Genomic DNA, 18549 nt, shown 5'->3' on the forward strand with positions numbered 1-18549 from the left:
AAAAAATCCTTTAGTGTTGTGAAAGGATTACTTTGATAATAAAGCTTTTCAAAAGCATATGCTTACCTTAGCATAGTGAAAATATAGCGAGGGCTGGCAGCATCCTTTCCACCATGAAGCCTGGTACCAAACTGACCAATAGGTTGTAGAAGATTAACGTTGTTACTTCCAACGAAGTTCTGAGCCAAGTTGACAATGGTCATCATTAGTGCTTGCTGCAAGAAAATACACATTCATAGAAATAAACATTAGAAGCACACTCTTTCCTAATCAGTCAATAATATAGATTTTTAACGCCCAGGAATTCTGTGACTAACCTGACTTCAATTTCAAAGAAATCAAGTCCAGAAAGAAATACAGTAAACCTCTCACTAGAGATACTGGAAAAGCACAGTGCTCCCTCTTTCATAGCCACATTGCCTCCCTGAATTAAATGTCCTTATATTCTATGCTTAGGAAAACCCAAAGCTTTCTCAATTTTTTTAAAGCACTTCTCTGGAGTAAATAAAGGGGCAAAAACTGATTGCATCTTCTTTCTCTTTGCACAAACTACTACTCACTGCATTCAAAGGGAAAGATAAAAGGATGGTGAGAGAATGAATATGGCAACTCATGTTGATATTCCAGATAAACATAAACAATTAAGAGATAGAAATAGCCACTGTTTCAATATTGTATCAAGATTTGGAGAACACTGTCTCCTTCTTACCTTAAAAGACTCTATTTCTTGTTCAACACCAAAAATTTCCATAGTACATAGTTACTATGATTGAGAATCTGGAAGAAGTTTACTATTAATTACTGACTTACCATTTCTCCATAACCCATAAGCTACGTGGTAATAACACCATGCACAAGGACTTGGAAGGAATGGAAATATATTTTCTTTTTAAACCACATACTGCTTGGCTCAAACTCTTTAAAATTAAATCTGTAATTAGATGATTGACTCAAAAGATTTGGAATTTTAATACAGTAAACATTTTACACAGGCTACAAATTCTCACTACTTCTCTACTCTTCATACTCACCTCCCCATGGTGATAAGCTGACATCTCAGCAACAGAACCAGCCAGCTGAGCAACCTTTACTTCACGTTTATCATTTCTCTTAAAGCAAGTGAACAAAACTTTGCGCTGCCCTGGTTTTAAACCTAGAAAGAAGATTCCATTTTCAACACATAAAAAAGCATTGGTTTAAAAAAAAACAAAAAAATCCCACAATCTGATTTTGCTTTTTTCTCACTTCTAAAATCTTGAAAGAAGCTTAAACTTTAAGGGGAAATAAATGCTACAGTATCTGTAGTATTAACAAAACAACATTCTTTTCAATTATTTTAAAATAATAGGAATAATAATAGAAATGAATATTTTAATAGAAAAAGTTACCTAAAGAGTGGAAACTTAACCCTTTAAGCCAGTAGTGCACAACACTATTCTAATAAGTATAACTTTATCCTAAATGTACCTCTGCAAGTCAAGAGTTGTTTCTTTCCAGTATAGTGAGCAAAATCTTTTTCCTAAGAATTAACACAAATCCAGCAGTGACAACTGTAATTGTAGCTTACACTTATTTTAAAGAACTCTGAAATTTAACTTTTTATGTTAAAACAAAAATACATGCTATTTGTATCCCTTCTAGATCTTCTAAAGTTTTAAGAAAGACACCATTCTCTTTGATCTGATCTTTACCATCTAAGTACACTTGATGTATACTTTAACTACACCATCTTTGTGAAAGGGAGCATATAATTCTTCTGCATGTCATCTGTAACTGATAACCAAAACATGCTTATTCATCTTTTCATTGTTTTAACTCACATAACTACTAAAATGCACTAAAATATTGCTATACATTATCATTACTAACCTAAGTAAGAGCAAAAATTGAAAAAAGAAGACATGACTTCAATCTTTACTTCATTTACATACATAAAATTATTTTTTTTTTATAATGGGTCTGCATCATATTCTCTAGAAAAGATATAATGGAAGTAACAGACTTGGAGGATTTCCTTCACACAGGAGAATCATCAAGAAATAAGAAAGCTGTAACTGAAAACTGTAAAGGGATGGTCAAAATGTTCTTTTTCTGTATTTTTTTTCTGAGATTTGCCAATAAACTACCTTGTCTACCACTGGTGATACTGAAGAACAAAAATTACTGCTAGAATATGACTGAGCAGTTCAGAGACCCATGATCAGTAAACAAAATTACACTCAGAGCTGACAGTGACATGAATAGCAATTATATATATGTTTAATGTTAGATATATATATGTACATACACATACACACAGAAATTATATTACATTATGTATACATGTTATTTATATGTCTCTAATATAATATAATATGTGTATTCCTCATATATATATATATATATATAAGTTCCCTTCTAGTTTTCTTACATTTCTGTACAGATAAATGTTCTTGCAGCGTTAGACATTTTGGTGTGAGCTTGTAGCATCAAGAAGGCCGAATACCTCAGCTATAAAAAGTGTATTGGAAATTGGAGATAAATGCTTTTTTTTTTTTTTTGTCTTATGAAACCTCAAGGCCTTTTTACCATATCTTAGTAAGCATATTTATACTGTCAATAATATAGACAGAAATTTCTGTTCATGCTGTCTGCAGACAGCTTTACACATGAAGCAACTCTGTGTAGTAAAAGCTGTTTCTTTTCATACTCATGCTATTGCAAAGGAAGAGTTAGTAAATCTGATTTAGAGAACCATAGGATGATTGCAGGAAGGATCAGTAAGCACTGAAAGAGTGCTTGTGCTATATGACGGAAGAAAACATTTCATCCTTTCATTTTTATCTACATTCAGATGACAACTTGAATTGTAATTATTATAAGCACTTAAAAGACTTGCTTTTTCTGACTGTACAACTAGAAGCAAAGCATTTGTAATGTCTGGGGTAGAGTTCTGGTTAAGCTAAAAGGCTACAAAGCATCCGTTTAAACATCTTCACAGAAGAACTGTTGCAACTACTTAGCATATAAATGATAACAAAAAAAAACACAGAAGTCTTCTATTCTCTATCTGAATATATTGGCTTTCAAAAAAAATAACAAGTTTAAAAAACAATAAAATGGAATATTCCAACAAATCAATAAATTGTCAGCTTACCATCAACAAGGGAGGGAATAGATCTTTCATTATCTGAATTTGAGAATAGGATCAACTCCTTGTTAATGAAGTCATTGTAGGTCAAATGTTTTGTCGCTGTACCATATAAAAATTGCTGAAAAAAACACATACATTGTTCACTCAATGCCAACACCATGTTACATTTAAATCTCATCCACAAGATTTATTACTATTATTTAGGACTCACCTCAGGAAGGCCATGTAGCCGACGCTGTCGCCTGTCCTCCATGAAGTTTGTTAACCACTCTTTTCGATCATCGATCTTCTTTTTACTGAAGGCCTGAAAAAATTCCAGTTTCATTACATTATAAGCATAGAGATGTTTGTATAAGCATTTATTACTTTAGCCATCACTTTATGTGTAACTGCACTCTATCTGATCAAGTACTCGGTATTTAAATAAATAGATAAAATAAACCACGTAACTAATGCTTATATTTACATGAGCCTGCAGCAGTGCAGGCTCATGGCCTATTAGACACTACTGCAGAAGGTTTTTCTAAATGAGATCGCTCTCACTGACCACCATTTAAATTCATATTACTTTGAAAATCTGCACGCAGTTAGAAAAATCTTATTCCTCTCTTAAAAAAATTCTTATTCCACTCTTCACAGCAGAGTTGTACTTTCACGTAGAAGTTTAGAGGTGCTGAAATCGTTCTGTAAACAATTTTAAGGTTGGGCTCATCATTTAGTTCATGATCAACAAAATTATCTGACAGTATTAGAAAAGATATTCCATTCCTCTTGTCTTCTCCATTTGCCCTGTCAGCTACAGAATGCCAGTAATTTGTAGCTGTTCCTGAGTGGCTAGAACAAGTCCTCATAGGAAATTGACAACTTAACAAAATTGACATTTTATAAAGGCTAAATGAGAATTTAGGCTAGCTGACTGAGAGCCTTAGTCTTTATGAATACAAGGCATCACTTTAAAACAACAACTTAGCACTATAAAATGACATAGAAATGTTTTGAAGACTGTTCTGTTACAGAAGTAGATTTTCCAGCTAGTGAGTTTCTGCTCCAAAAGAAATAAAAGAAGAACGCATAAAAATCAAATATGTAGTTCAAGTAACTACTTTGGCAAAATTTCGTGAGTTGTTGAGGTACTATTTTTTTTATTATGGAGTAAAAGATAGAAATACCATCACGTCCTGATTTCAAGCACCCTCCTCCATAGGAGAAAAGAATAAAGTAATATCGCCCTGTTCAGCTTCAGCTTGACTGCCTTTGTGAGCAAAGCTCAACAATTTATGATGTCAGAACAATTTTTGGCTCAAAGCTTGCTTAGCAGCACCGATCCAAGATATAACCTTCTCGATAAGCTTCTGGAGTTAATGCTTAATTACCATGAGCGCAGCAGTAAGAGGATGGATGTGCTGTTGCTCCTGATGAGCAAGATGTGTGTACCAGAACTGCTACCGTCACCGTGACAAACAGAACACAATGCCCCTGGTAACTGGGGTAGGCAGGAGTGCCCCCGACAACCAGCTGTTGCTCCCATAACAGAAAGGACGCAGTGGAGAGGATAAGACGCCGAGGAATAATGGGTATCCCCTCTTCATCTATATATCAAACTTCCAATAATTGGAGTGAGACATGGACCTCTGAAGGCTTCAGATTAACCTTTTGTAAAAACATGGCTAAAATCCTACAGTTTTCTTCTGGGTCCTTTCCATGTGTCTATATAATTCCTAGACCAGTTAGTGACAAATGAACAGACGCATTATTGGGAAAAAAGGTTCTTCAGAACACAGAAGAATTTAGAATGTGAAATAATATTTTTCTTGCTGTGAGACCTGGTAGGGCCTACAATCTTAAACCCCATATACTCCAAGGTGAGCTTGGGGCTTGGATTATGGCTAGCAGCAGAGAAAATATGGATGGGAGTACAGATGAAGCTTCTGTTAACAGCATTAGAAGTAGTCAGCAGTTCTTCCCAATGTAATAGAAATGACTAATTTCATACAGAATTGACAGGATATCATTTTAGACAATGAGTATTAGCCTTAACAGGTTATATGGCCTCAGACATAGTTTAAACTAATACAGTCCATCCTGTACATAAACCATTCGCTATTAACAGGCCAACTTTATACAGTCCTGGCATATCGTGTGCAATTATATCCAGCCTCTGAAGACCAGACTGAAGACAAGGTGAAGAATACGAAAAGTAGAACAAAGAGCAGAAGACTACATCCTCTATAATGGTGTGTAAGCACTTGGAAATAGTACTGATGAAAAATGAAAGCAAGTCATAAATACGGAGGTACTACAAAGAATTCTTAGCAGGAACAGAATCTGCCCCTAGGGCTAAGACTGGCATCAAAAATGACTCCAATCTTCATGACTTTAATTGCAACTGAATCCTGCTATGTTTCCTTGAAATACCCATTGAATGATAATTCTGGTGTATGTGTAAGTCCATTTGCAGAAACTGAACTCAGATTTTTAATCAGGTTGTTCAGAGTCCCTTCAGGAACAGATTTAAGGGAAGTCCTAGAGAGAGTTCAGTGGAGGGCCACAAAGATGATTAAGGGCCTCCTGTATGAGGAAATGTTGAAAGATCTGGGACTGTTCAGACTGAGGGGATCTTAGCAATGCTTACAAATACCTAAAGGATGGCTGCGAAGTGGATGGGGCCAGTCCCTTTCTAGTGGTACCCAGCAAGGGGGTAATGGACACAAACTGGAACACAGGAAGTTCTGTACAACATGAGAAAAAAAAAACCTCCAAGAGCATCAGAGCAGGAACAGGCTGCCCAGAGAGGTTGTGAAGTCACTTTCTGTAGAGATATTCAAAACTGGGTGCTTTCCCCACTGTAGGGAACCTGCTTCAGCAGGGGGTTTAAGACTAGATGATTTCCAGAGGTCCCTTCCAACACCTACATTTCTGTGATTCTGTAATGGATATGCAAAGATACAGATTCCTTCCCACCTAGATGAATACACTTCTCTGAGATAGGTAACTACATGTATGAATTATATTTCTGTGCATCATGGAGAGAAGTAAAGTGACAGGTACAAATAACCTTTGATACATCAGGTTTTTTCCTTCAACTGAGCAGGCACCCCTTTTTACTTATGTTTTCTGTTAGTAAAAACATACTATTTTACTGGATCCACAATATAAGGAAAATGCTGTTATACAGCTGTCAATATATAATATATATATATATAATTTCTGAATATGAGTATTTTTCCAATTTTCATTTCCTTACAACTTTTCTGTTTTTAATATCATCTAAAACTAAAATAGAAAGTTAAAGTACATGAAAGGTGAAAACAGTTTCATTCCAGACACTCCATTCATTTGTCTTTCCTCAAGTTCTGTGAAACACAATTTCCTTGTGTACTGACTGACTCTGTTTGTTGTGCCTACAACATCTGAAAACAACTACCTAAAAGATTTCAGACTCAAACATGCAAGGCACATATGTGAATAAACACGCACTACACTGATATATCTTCAAAGAATAAATCATCATCTGATCTTATTTACTCAGAAACAAAAATCAGTCCCTAAGCAGCTGTGAGACATCATTTGTTTGAGCTCTATTGCCTTTCTCAGAGCACTCTTTCGTGTGTTGTAGCTCTAAAAGCAACTCTGAATGTAGCGTTCCTTGATCTTCACACCACATGAAAGTGATTGAAGGCAGCATTAATGCTGCAGCATGGACAAAGGCTCTCATTCCAAAATTTGAAATATCTTCCAAAATTTTTCTCTTGCAAAAGTATTTTTTTTCAGTTATTGGAAGAAAAGCTGATAAGACTTCCTCATGTGCCATTTGCAGTGAACACTGGAAAATAAAACATATCATAGAGAATTACTTTTATAAGTTCTCACCAGTGTAATGGCAGCATCATCTTCAGGACCAGCATATCGAAATAAGATTCGATGTCTTTCCATGTCAGCAAAATACTCTTTTGCTTCTTTAGCAGTGCTGGTACCCAAACCTGTACAATAAAAAGCAGCAGTTACTCCACACTCAGAATTTAAGTTTTAACATTCTACTCTTCGTATATTTAAGCTTTAACATTTTATCCCTTAAATAATATAATTACAGAAGCAGGTATCTTCTGCCATGAATACAGCTACAAATAAAACTTTGTAACATTAATTTATTATGTATTTTTAGATCCATGAGGTTAACTTATTTATTTTTAAACAAACCTTTGTAATATTTTATCTTCCATGCTTTATGATTTTCCATATGTTTCTTCCACTCGTCAAATTCAGGAATACTATAGAATGAAAGTTCTTGCTTATTTTTGCTTGCCTTAAAAAAAAAAATCAAAACAAAACAAAAAAAAACAACAAATCAACTTTTCTGTTGCACTGTATATAAAAAATAAAATTTCATTGACAGAACCCATACCTTTACAATAGGAGTGATGAATTCCTCAAGAAAACCATGTTTCAACAGTGATGGCCAATTGTGATGAATAAAATTGATCAACAAGCCTTTTATGTGAGATCCATCCTGATCCTAAATCAGACATGAAAACATGAAGTGATCTCGTAAAATGTCAGATCCCACAAATCCACACCCACCACAAGACAAAAACAAGAGGGCCAATGAATGACAAATTCTAGTTGCAAGGATAAACAGATCACACTGACCAGGATACACCAAAACAGTATTTGCTGACAGAAAACAAACAAGGGAATAATGAGGTTTAATTTGGATTCTAAACTAAAGCTTAGTATAAAATAGGCACTTATGAACAGCATGGTCCTTTAGCTAACACTTAGCTCTTCCAAGCCACGTGCACAGCTATGACTCATAAGGTTCTTTGCCTATTACATGTTTTATCTGAGAACTAGACAGCTTTCCTGGACAGCACAGAGCTAAACCTGTGGGAAAAAAAACAAGCCTGGCCCACACTCCTCATTAATGATAAAATGTTTGATAGTTTGATCACTTCAGGAAAACAAAATGAAATAAAAACAAAACAGAAACAAAAAACACAAATAAAGCATTTGTATTTATCTAAAGCATAGGATAACTAGACTTTTACAAATCAGAACAATTCTCAATTCATGAGAATACACAAAAATAACTGTCTTCATTCTTAGATCTCCCAGACTACTTAGCATTATAACTTCATCTACTGTTCGATTTTGTAAGTACTTTCAACATATTTTTCATTGATCAAAAGCATTCCTGTTTATACATGTTTTTACTATTGCATTACTTATTATTTGTATTTGGTTTCTCTGCCACAGTGCAGCAAAGCTCAGTTGTTCATTTGGAGTAACAAAAAACAACATAAATTATTCCCTAAAAGAAATCTCACACATTAGGGATGTATCCTCTGAATACATCCATATTGTCATAAGACAGTTTCAGGTTATAACGCACAAAGCCTACAAAACTGCAGCAAAACACATCTTAAGAAGGCCTGTATACTAAAACCTGTGAAATTCAGACTAACCTGATCTGTCATTATCATAATTTTTCCATATCTCAGACTTTTTAGAGATTCTGGATCTTCATAGCTTTTCTTGTATTGCAGTCCAACAATTTTGATGATGTTGTTGATTTCTGCATTTTCCATTATCTGCATGAAAAAGTTACCTTTTGTGGTTAATACAAAAAGCAGAAATTCAGAAATATTCCAATCTTTTTAATATAGGCTTTATAGCTATTTTACCTAAGTACCTCTACCTGAAAATCATAACCTCTTTATCCCTAAGCCCTTGCAGCTCTCACACATACAAATATTTTTTCTGTATATGTACATCCCTGGGGCTATACCACTACCTTTCTCCTCCACAGTTCCAGCACTTTGAGTTCAGAAGGCAGAGAGAAAGGTGGGTATTAACAAAAAGTCATCTCACGAAGCTGCCTTCTCTTTTCATAATTTCTTTAGGGATCTGCAACAAAACTCCTTAGAAAGAAAAAATATGGAGGGCAACAGAATCAAATGATTAATAGTGCTACTCTCTCATGTTGGACGTCAATGAAATTAATTGTCAATTGAGAGAATATAATTATCATTTCTTTAAGTGTTCATGTAAGGTGTTAGTCATAGCAGAATCCTCCTGCATTTGTAAAGGGGAAAAAAAAGTAGTTTATCATCTCAGTATTCATTTAATAATTCCAGCTCAGGATTTTATCACAGACTTCAAAGCAATTGGTCCTTTACAAAATCATGGCCACAAAATTTTCATGAAAAAATAAAAATGAAAATGCAACAATGTAACCTTAGAAATAATAATCACAATACATTCATACGTCAGCTAACATGAATTGACAAGACTACTTACCTGCTTGTGAGAAGCTTCTCGAACATTGAGAATTTTACCCCTGAGTGGGAATACTCCGTATCTGTCTCGACCAATAACACCTAAGCCAGAGACAGCTAAAGATTTGGCAGAGTCTCCTTCTGTTAATATTAGTGTGCAGTCCAAGGAATGTTTGCCACCTGTAGTTGAGGAAGGAGTAGAGGCAAAGCAGAAAAACAGAAAGCTCAGTGTTTCAATTCAAATAATAGGAGAACAATTGAGCCAGTCACGACTACTATTCCTAAACTGCATGTTAGATAATTTAAATTATTTTCTATTTTAAGGATGACTTCCCATACTACTAAAATTATACTACAGGAAGGAGTATCTCTGTACTTAGCAATACACTAAAGATCACTCTGGGACAAGGAGCAAATTGAAATGCAATGGTATATCTTATGTAGTGGTCCCAACAAACCTGTGAACACAAAATTTACAATAACAAACAATACAACAATTACTACCAGACTGCTTCTGTACCTTTATTATTTCACAAACTATCTGAAAATTACTCACACACATACATAATGCATATCTGAGTTATACGTGGGAGTTATTTCACCTCCTGCATTTGCCCTTTCCTCACACTATGTCTGCAGAGGTAATTTCAAACTGTCTATTTTTTTATTTTTATTATTTAATTCTGCAGACGCAAAAGCCAGGAAACTATAAAAAAAAAAGTTTGAGTTTCGCAAGAAATCAGAACACTGCAGCTTATTATACATCTCAGAAATAAATATTTATTGTTAACGCAATTCTGAGTCTATAAAACTTTGTAAAAAAAGCAACTCACCACTTCCAATTGTACAGAACTTACACTCATGATCTTTGGTCATCTAAATCAGACATATGCCTTAATTTAATCTAAATTATATATGTATTCACACTGTGTCAAAAGATATACTTATGATACCATCAACAAAGTGAATTCAAAACAGAATATATATGTGAGCCTTTTTTTCCCCCTAAAAGAACTTCAAACAACAAATGTGATAATAATCCAGGTGCACCATGTTCTAGAATTACATGGTCATTAGTGATCAATTTCATGTGTCTTTCTGGTATTGTTCTGGACACATATCTAAAAAAATAACAGAACTTGGGAAAAAAATTAAGCTTTCAGTCAGGTGCAGTCCATAAATTCATTAAGTTCTTAAGAGCAGAGCAACTGACATATTCTCAGTCACACTGAATGAATCAGTCCTCACCTGATCCTCCGCCTTTCCTTTCTTAATGAAAGCAACTTTTTAAGGAGCTTAGATCTTGTACAAAAGAAAAACTTCCTATAGATTTTCAAAAGCAAACAAGTGACCCATAGGATATCTTCTATCTTTAAAAAGAAAGGACTGAAGAACTTTTTACTAATTCCAGTATGACAATCCTCTGGTCTAAAACTCTTCTGCCAGTATATTCAACGTTTCAGAGAGTCACCTTATTTAGAAACTGAACGTCTCTCTTGTCTTCTTCTTGTTCACTCCTGAATGTGAAATGCCTTTGCTATGAGAAATTTAGTATGTTCTAGATCTTCAGTACATCAATACCTCATTAAGACTCCCTAAGAGCTGCAAAGTTCCTGTTCCTCAGCTATGAACAACTAAGCAGTAGAGAAATACCTCAGTAAAAGGTATCCAAGTTTCGGTGTCTGTTATTTCTGTTTTTGGAACCATAACCTGAAAATTCATGCTTTCAATATATAACTATGTTAACATTTTTGTTCAGCTATGCTATTTCTCTAACAGAAAAAAAATGGCATTCCTAATATAAAACTCATCATCATGTTTTAATTCTAGCACTTGGAGGTTTAGAAAACTAGTTTAAGAACTGTGAAGATTTTTTATTAAAAATATATATATACACATAAGAAACAAAGTCAAGTTTAAAACAATGATATCTCTGTGAAAAACAAGAGATGATAAAAATAAGTAGTCTTACCTGCATCATTAGCATCATCCAGTTTTGGAATGCCTTTGATTTTACTGTGTTTCACAGATGAGCATTTTTTGTTCAGCTGAGTCTGTGCCTTAAATTTGACCCAATTCAAAATACTCTCTATGATACCACAGTTAGAGGCCTATAAGCAACAGATTAGAACTGTGGATGAGAAAAGTAAACTTCACATGGTAGATTCTTATCTCTCAATTTTAAGCTTATCCTTTACATTTTAAAAATTGCAACAATTAAAGATTAACACGCACCTTACTGTCTAGCACATCAATCACACAAAACCAAAGCACAACACTTTCCCAGCTTCTTTCCTCACCCTTGTATAACTGATGGTAAGGAAGGAAGAAAATCTCACCAAGACCTAATAAGAAGTTGTCCTATGTTGTGTGGTTGATGTGCTGAAACACCATAGGTACTAAGCGTCTGCTTCCTAGATTTTGCAGCAAAAAGTAACCTTTTAGTAAGTAATATGGCTATTCAAGGTTTCTTTGGAAATTCTGAAAATGGTTGGAAGATGCAAAAGCATTTAAAAATATGGCTCTTCTCCCATTATTAACACAACCACTTGAGAAACTTATCACACTTTAGGAAATACACCTCCAGCAAAAAGAGAGCATAGCAAAAACTGCTTTATTTCACATCAAAAGAAAAGGAGCAAAATAAAATGAGCTTTGGCTTTTCACTATCCACCACAACACAAAACTCATTTGTTAGAGATTCTTCTCCACATTTAACACCTCTGGAGTTCAATGTTCAAACATCCAGGAATACCAGAAATACTGTGAACTAAACACACCGATAGAAATACAACATATATATTAAAATCTGGAGAATAAATGAAAGACTGTTGTTTTTCCTGTAAGTTCTATAAGAGTGTCACTAGTAACAAACAATTAGAGGAATACAAAACAATGAGTTAAGTTCAAATGTCCAGAGTACTAGCAGTAACATCATTTTCCTTTCTGAAAGTCTCAAATTCATTTTACCAGAATAAATATCGGAATCTGCAAAAAATAAGCTTTTCAGTTGAAACTCACTTTTAGACTTGGGGCAACAATCAATATACAGTCACTGCTTCTATTACAAAGGCCAGAGAATAAACAAAAGTTCCTCCATCCTATTTTCGTAGTATGCTTTTATCACTGGAGTACTATAATATACCAATTAATCTTCTGCTACATAGCATAAGTGTAGCAGAAGATTGTAAGAAGAAGATCCAATATGTCCATTCTTGCTTCACTAAAAAAAGAAAAAAAAAAAAAGAAGAAAAAAAAAAGAAAGAAAGAAGCTTTACTTACTGCTTTAAAAAATTTCTCAGATAGCTGGCACTTGGACCCAAAACTTTTAGGCTGCAATGTCATGTTTTCCTTTGTCTGGGAATCAAAAGATGGGTTTTCAATCAAGCAATTAACAAAAACCCATATATGATTCTTCACCTGTTGAAAACATAGAAACCAATTCATTTAACAAAATTACCATCTTTGTCTTTACCAATACATTTGTACATATAACATTTTTGTACAGTTACTTGCCTGAAATGGTTTCACTGAAACTCCAGCTTTATTCTTCTTTTTTACCACTTCTATCAGTTTGCCCACAACCTGATCCACCACGTAATCAACATGCCTACCACCCTTAATGAGGAAAGAAAAAAAGAAAACACACTGAATTTCCTAAAAGATTTTAAACTTATTAACAAAATTCCTTCACTTTTAAGGCTGGAAATCAATGCACTTTGTCAGGCTATTTTCAGCTATTTAAAAGCTGTTTGCTTTTAAATTTCTCTTTTAAATATTCTCTTCAGTCTTCATTACAGTGAGGAGGGTAGATGTGACATGGAACAGAAGAAACAATAGACTTTTCTTCACTGCACAGTGGTGGGCTGCTTACAACTTATAACTGGATACACAACCTTAGGAGTGTGCATGGCTGATCTTAAGATGACTCTGTAACACTGAGATGGTACCTGCAACACCACATGGCTGTCCATGGGTATCTTCCTGATAGGCACATAAGTAACTTTCAATGGAAAATGTTACACATCCTTTCAGCAAATTGAACTCCCCTATATTATGAAGACATGATTCACAAAAAAAGTTCAGAAGCTCGTTCTCAGATATAGAGCACCCATTTCTACTCCTTCCCAAAAGTCACCTCAACTTTTTAATAACTTTATCTACAGGAATCCTTGAATAAATGCTATTATCATTCTTTGCTAGCCTGAGGTGAACAGAGTGAACTGCACACAACAAGCCACAAGATCTAGAAAACTAAAAAAGAACAGAGCAAGATTACCTTAAGAAGATTAGCAGTCCTACTTAAAACTCATCAAAAGCTGAAATTGCTATCTAGTTCTACATAATGTAGCAACAGAGCATGCCGATAACTCCAAGCTGGCACACCAAGACCATAGGAAGGGGCAGTAACTTGTAGCTACATAACCATGTTGCCACCTGTCCTGTGGCAACCGAGGAGCCCAGTAGCATTTTCAACAATTGCAAGGAAGTCTATTATTATTGACGTAATTCAGTCTAACCAGGAAGGAGGTAAGCATTTGAACAAGAAAGATTATGTTCCACTCCCGCACTTCTAATTCATGCATTTCCAGAAGGTGCCCTCAGACTTCTATCATATCCTCCAGCTACAGTTCTCTTCGGATGTAAACTTTAAAGCAGCTACAAAAAGAACTCAAAACATACTGTTAGAAGACAAACCATTTTGAGATGAAGGGACTTCACATGAGTTTTCTCAAAACAGGTCTATTGCAGATCTGTTACATCATAAAAAAGACTAATGATTTACACGTGCAAAAGAAACCTAACAATTATGGGGTATGCTCTATAGTTCAGGAGCAATCTGAATCAGAACTACTAGTAAAGACAGAAACAATTCAAATTTTATCAACTAAAGAAATAATCACAGGAAATCTGTCCGCTATCTAAATGAACAAAGCTAATCTGTATTCTATAGGATCTAGAAATATTTTTTTTTAGTATAAAGAAAATTGAACAGTATAATTATTGAGTAATATGATCTGACATTAATAAATGCACACAGAAAATCGTACTACCTGTGGCAAATGCATTTTAAAGGATTCACACAATAGGTTGAGAAAAAGTAATTGCATTAAATGAGATTAAAGCCCATGAAGAATGATCACAAACAAAACATTCCAGACCAGGAAAAACAACTAGTATTTGAAGATATGTATCCTGCAATCTTTAATCTATAGAACACTGATTGTTATAAACCAATGGTGATAAATATATTAAAATATTTACAAATCCTAGGTGGCATATATTCAGTTTACAGGTAAAATAGCAGTCTTTCTTTTGAAAAATATCAAAAATATGAACAGTCCTAAAGCCCTGGGCATCTGAAAGCTGAAAACAACAATGATAACAAAACTGCAACAATAAAAATACAAAACAAAACAAAACAAAACAAAAAAAAACATGAAGGAGCCATTTGCAGCTACTGTTTTCTCTCAAGATATGACACTGATAATGACAAAAGAGGGAGGTTCCAATCACCCTAGTAAGTTTTTGTCAGCTACCACATTCTAGCATAAATCAATTCAATTCAGTGTACTGAAAACTTAATCCAGCTACAGCATGTGTACAAAGAGAAGAGAGAAGAAAATGATGTGTCCTCTTTTGGTGACTGTATACTGGTAGATTAGTTCAGTTGCTGATAAGGCTGCAGTATCAGGTTTGTTGTTGTTGCTGTTGTTTTGGTGTTTTTTTTTAATTAATTAAAATTAATTAAATTAATTAAATTAATTAAATTAATTTAAAAAATAATAGTCCTTAGAACTAGAAAACAAGCATTAGAAAAAACACCTAACATAGATGGGTTTGAAATTTATTTTCTTGTTTCGTCAGGTTAGTTTCTCTTCTTCCAAGTGCAATAAGTATATTTGGGATTTCCTCTTGGTATTTTAAAAGGAGATAAATATTTGCAGAACTAGCATATACAGTGATCTAATTGAACCAGACCTGACTGCTGCCAGTTCAGAGAAACTGAGTTACTGAATGATTTGAAATTTGTAATAGCTGGACAAAAGAATCTTACACCTCTGTTCAGTAAGACTAGCAGGAGATCTAAAGCAGATGAACAGAAATGGCTGTAAGTAAATTGTAAGACAGTGAATTTGAATAGAATCTCAAGGAAGAAAACAAGATCAGCAGGAGGGAACTTTTCTTAGAGAAGTATGACTGAGGATCTCAAATCCTTTCAAACAAACAGAAGTTAGTGTGTTCATACAATTTCCTTGAATGAAAACTTTCCAGATTACAAGAAACACTGTAAACCATTGGAAAGGCTGAAAAATCTTGCACTGAAATAAACAATAGAAAGGGGAATAGAGAAGCATGGCTTCATTCTTGCTTAGATTAGGGTGTTTTTTTGCTTTTCTTAGTATTCTGCAAGACCACTGTTTTAAAATTGTCATTAATAATACAACTCAATGCCCATTAGTTTACTGAGAAGACCACCTTTGCCTAACATTGATTATTGCCTTACAAAAATGCAGAATAACTAAGGGTTCTCGTTTAGACTAATCTGCATTATGGTGAAAAATGGAACCATGTCCATGGAGACATTGACTCTGAGATCACAAATTAAAAAATGTCTCCAACCTTTAAAGCTGTTTTTAAAAAAGAACCAAGGAGAAAGAAAGCTTTCCAGTGGCAATGAGGAAGTATAAAACAGTAAGAAATAAGAAATGAAAAAAAAAAATCAAAGAAGAAGAAGAAAAAGCATCAGGTGAAAAGAAAAAAAAGAAAGAACAAACAACAAGGAAGCCAGAAATGAAAGCTAGGATTTAGAATTTTAAGAGAAGTCTGAGAAGACTGAAAAAGACAAAGTGTCTGGACTGAGGAGAGAGAAAGAAGCTGTGTTTTCAACTTCGTGTAGAAGGATAAGATGACAATAAAAAAGAGAGGAGGAAAAAATGGCTCAAGATGGTTAATATTATTAAACATGACCAAACTGGTACTTGCAACTTCAAAGAAACCATATACATTTTCCATCAGTTTTCAAAGCCACCTATTAAACAGCAATACAAACCACCAATGTGACTTAGAAGCAGCATACATACAAGTATTTATTTGATTGTCAATATCATTTCACAACATTTCTTTGGGAAAAACAAAACAAAACAAGTAACAGGTTTTTATTCATCTATGGATGACAGAGTTTCAGCTTCCACAGGAAAATATCATAAGATGTATTTCAAAAACATTCCACACTTGAATGGTGATTTTAAATTCAATGATTTTACTTATCACACTGCTAAAAACTTATACTTACTTTAATATATCTTATTTCAGTGGAACATTGTATGTAGAAGTGGATTAGAAAAGCCTAGTTTTAGCACTTCAAATATTTTGGAAAAGCTAACAGCTGACATATCAAAAACTGGTTACTTACCAGTAATTCTTGTTCTTAGAAGATTTTAGTTTTTATTAGTTCCCCATTCCTGTGTCCATTCTTAGTGTGTAGCATTGAGTGAGGGATGTCCAGAGCTCAAAGCTGGGAACCTTTCAACGATTTCACCAGTAGGTGGCACATTTACCCACTATAGAAGCATAACAGCCTATAACTGCCCCAACTGTCAGTAAATGTTAATACAAGACAGAAAAATAGCCTCTAAAACTAGAGGGCTGCTAATGATTATTATGGCTATGTATTATGAAAAAGAGAACCATAACTTCTTTTCCCAGAAGGGAGCCATTATGGTAGAATCTGTTTTAAAAATTTAAGAAGAAGGCAACTAAAATCTTGAAAGTGAAACATAATCTGTTTTCTATATGCATCCTACTAATACTGTCATTAGCTGCCTCAATTAATTCTGAGGTAAGCTATATTTAAACTGTATGAACAGATAAACCTTTCATACAACAAATTCAGAAGCTAATTATAAATTTGAAGTTCTTGTTGAACCAGCTATATAAATAAACCCTATTTTATTTTGCATTATATCTTTTTTTTTTTTTTACATTATACATATAAATTTGTATGGTAAGCTCTGTTATGGTCCTGAATTTCTGAACTCCAGCAAATTTTAGCAGGTTGGACTGCTCCCTGCATCCAATATCTGGCACTGCATCCATATCAGCTCAATTTTTTCTGCTAACATGATAACTAGTATTACAATCAATGGTGCTGTCATATTAAAAATACCATTAGATTGGTAAGTAAATAATTGAAGCCTTACTACAATTTCCACTAAAGTTACAATTTGAAATTGAGAACTTGGGAAGACAGGATTTAATTAGTTTAGGCACAAGTCTCACTAAAAAGTTATCTGCAAAACTAGAATAGCTACAAGCATTCTTTCAAATCTTACAGTCTGAAGTCAAATTCTGTGGCAAAACTGTGAATAGGCAGTGACCTGACCAAGGTAACAAATTTACAATAACAAAACAACTGCCTGACTTTCTACCCACCCCTCAAAAAAACCCCCGTCAGCCTAAAAAACTTGTTTGGAATTTAAAGCAAGTTTGAAAAAAGGTTGAAGTTAAGTTACCACTGGGTGAAATTTATCCAGAAACAGAAATGAAAAGCTTTCAGCAAACAGTGATAAATAACCAAAAAACAGCTGAAATGAGCTCCTCACCTGTTAGCAGATAAGGGAACAGGCAGTTGACGCAGTTAGTTACTAGCCATTATGTCTCATCAGTGGGTAGATGCACATCAATTGCTGGTGAGGTGGTTCACCGGCCCGAACATTCCACATCCAGTGACACACACAAGGCATGGATTGGGAGAGTGGGAAAAACTAGAAATTACAACACTTACCTTTGAAGAATACACAGTACTTTTTCTATGAATTTTCTTAACAAATGATAATAATGTGCATGTGTAACTGCATGATGGATGAAAATTGATCCAAAAGAGTCACATTCATTATCCTTTGAGTACGTGTATGCAATATATTTACTTCGGAGTCAGTAAGTATTCATTTTTCCCAATATATGTTCTTAATCTGATACCAAACACTAGAGTTTTCTCCACATAGCCAGCATCTTCATAAAGGTATGATTACAGCACTAAGATCATGCTATTTTTCTTCTTTATGTTGCATAAACAGGCCTGAATTAGAACTAAGTTTTAACTTTTTTATTACCAGATATGTTTGCTATCCCATGTTT

At 34.3% G+C, this 18549-nt stretch overlaps 1 protein-coding gene across 4 annotated transcripts in view; it reads right to left on the reverse strand.

Annotated features, from left to right (window-relative positions):
* The window catches only part of TOP2B (DNA topoisomerase II beta), a 60612-nt gene that overhangs the window by 17425 nt on the left and 24638 nt on the right, over positions 1-18549 (reverse strand). For all 4 annotated transcript variants that reach the window (XM_031553941.1, XM_010712873.2, XM_010712874.2 and 1 more), the window contains exons 9-20: positions 12925-13026; positions 12691-12828; positions 11381-11519; positions 9431-9588; positions 8596-8721; positions 7536-7646; positions 7331-7436; positions 7004-7113; positions 3345-3437; positions 3137-3251; positions 1032-1153; positions 67-215 (exon numbers count right to left, since the gene is read on the reverse strand). In XM_031553941.1, the coding sequence (XP_031409801.1) occupies positions 67-215; positions 1032-1153; positions 3137-3251; positions 3345-3437; positions 7004-7113; positions 7331-7436; positions 7536-7646; positions 8596-8721; positions 9431-9588; positions 11381-11519; positions 12691-12828; positions 12925-13026 (1469 nt within the window). The remainder of the gene's footprint in view (positions 1-66; positions 216-1031; positions 1154-3136; positions 3252-3344; positions 3438-7003; positions 7114-7330; positions 7437-7535; positions 7647-8595; positions 8722-9430; positions 9589-11380; positions 11520-12690; positions 12829-12924; positions 13027-18549) is intronic.

This window comes from Meleagris gallopavo, chromosome 6 (genome assembly GCF_000146605.3).
Source record: "Meleagris gallopavo isolate NT-WF06-2002-E0010 breed Aviagen turkey brand Nicholas breeding stock chromosome 6, Turkey_5.1, whole genome shotgun sequence".
Classification (NCBI taxonomy): Eukaryota; Metazoa; Chordata; class Aves; order Galliformes; family Phasianidae; genus Meleagris; species Meleagris gallopavo.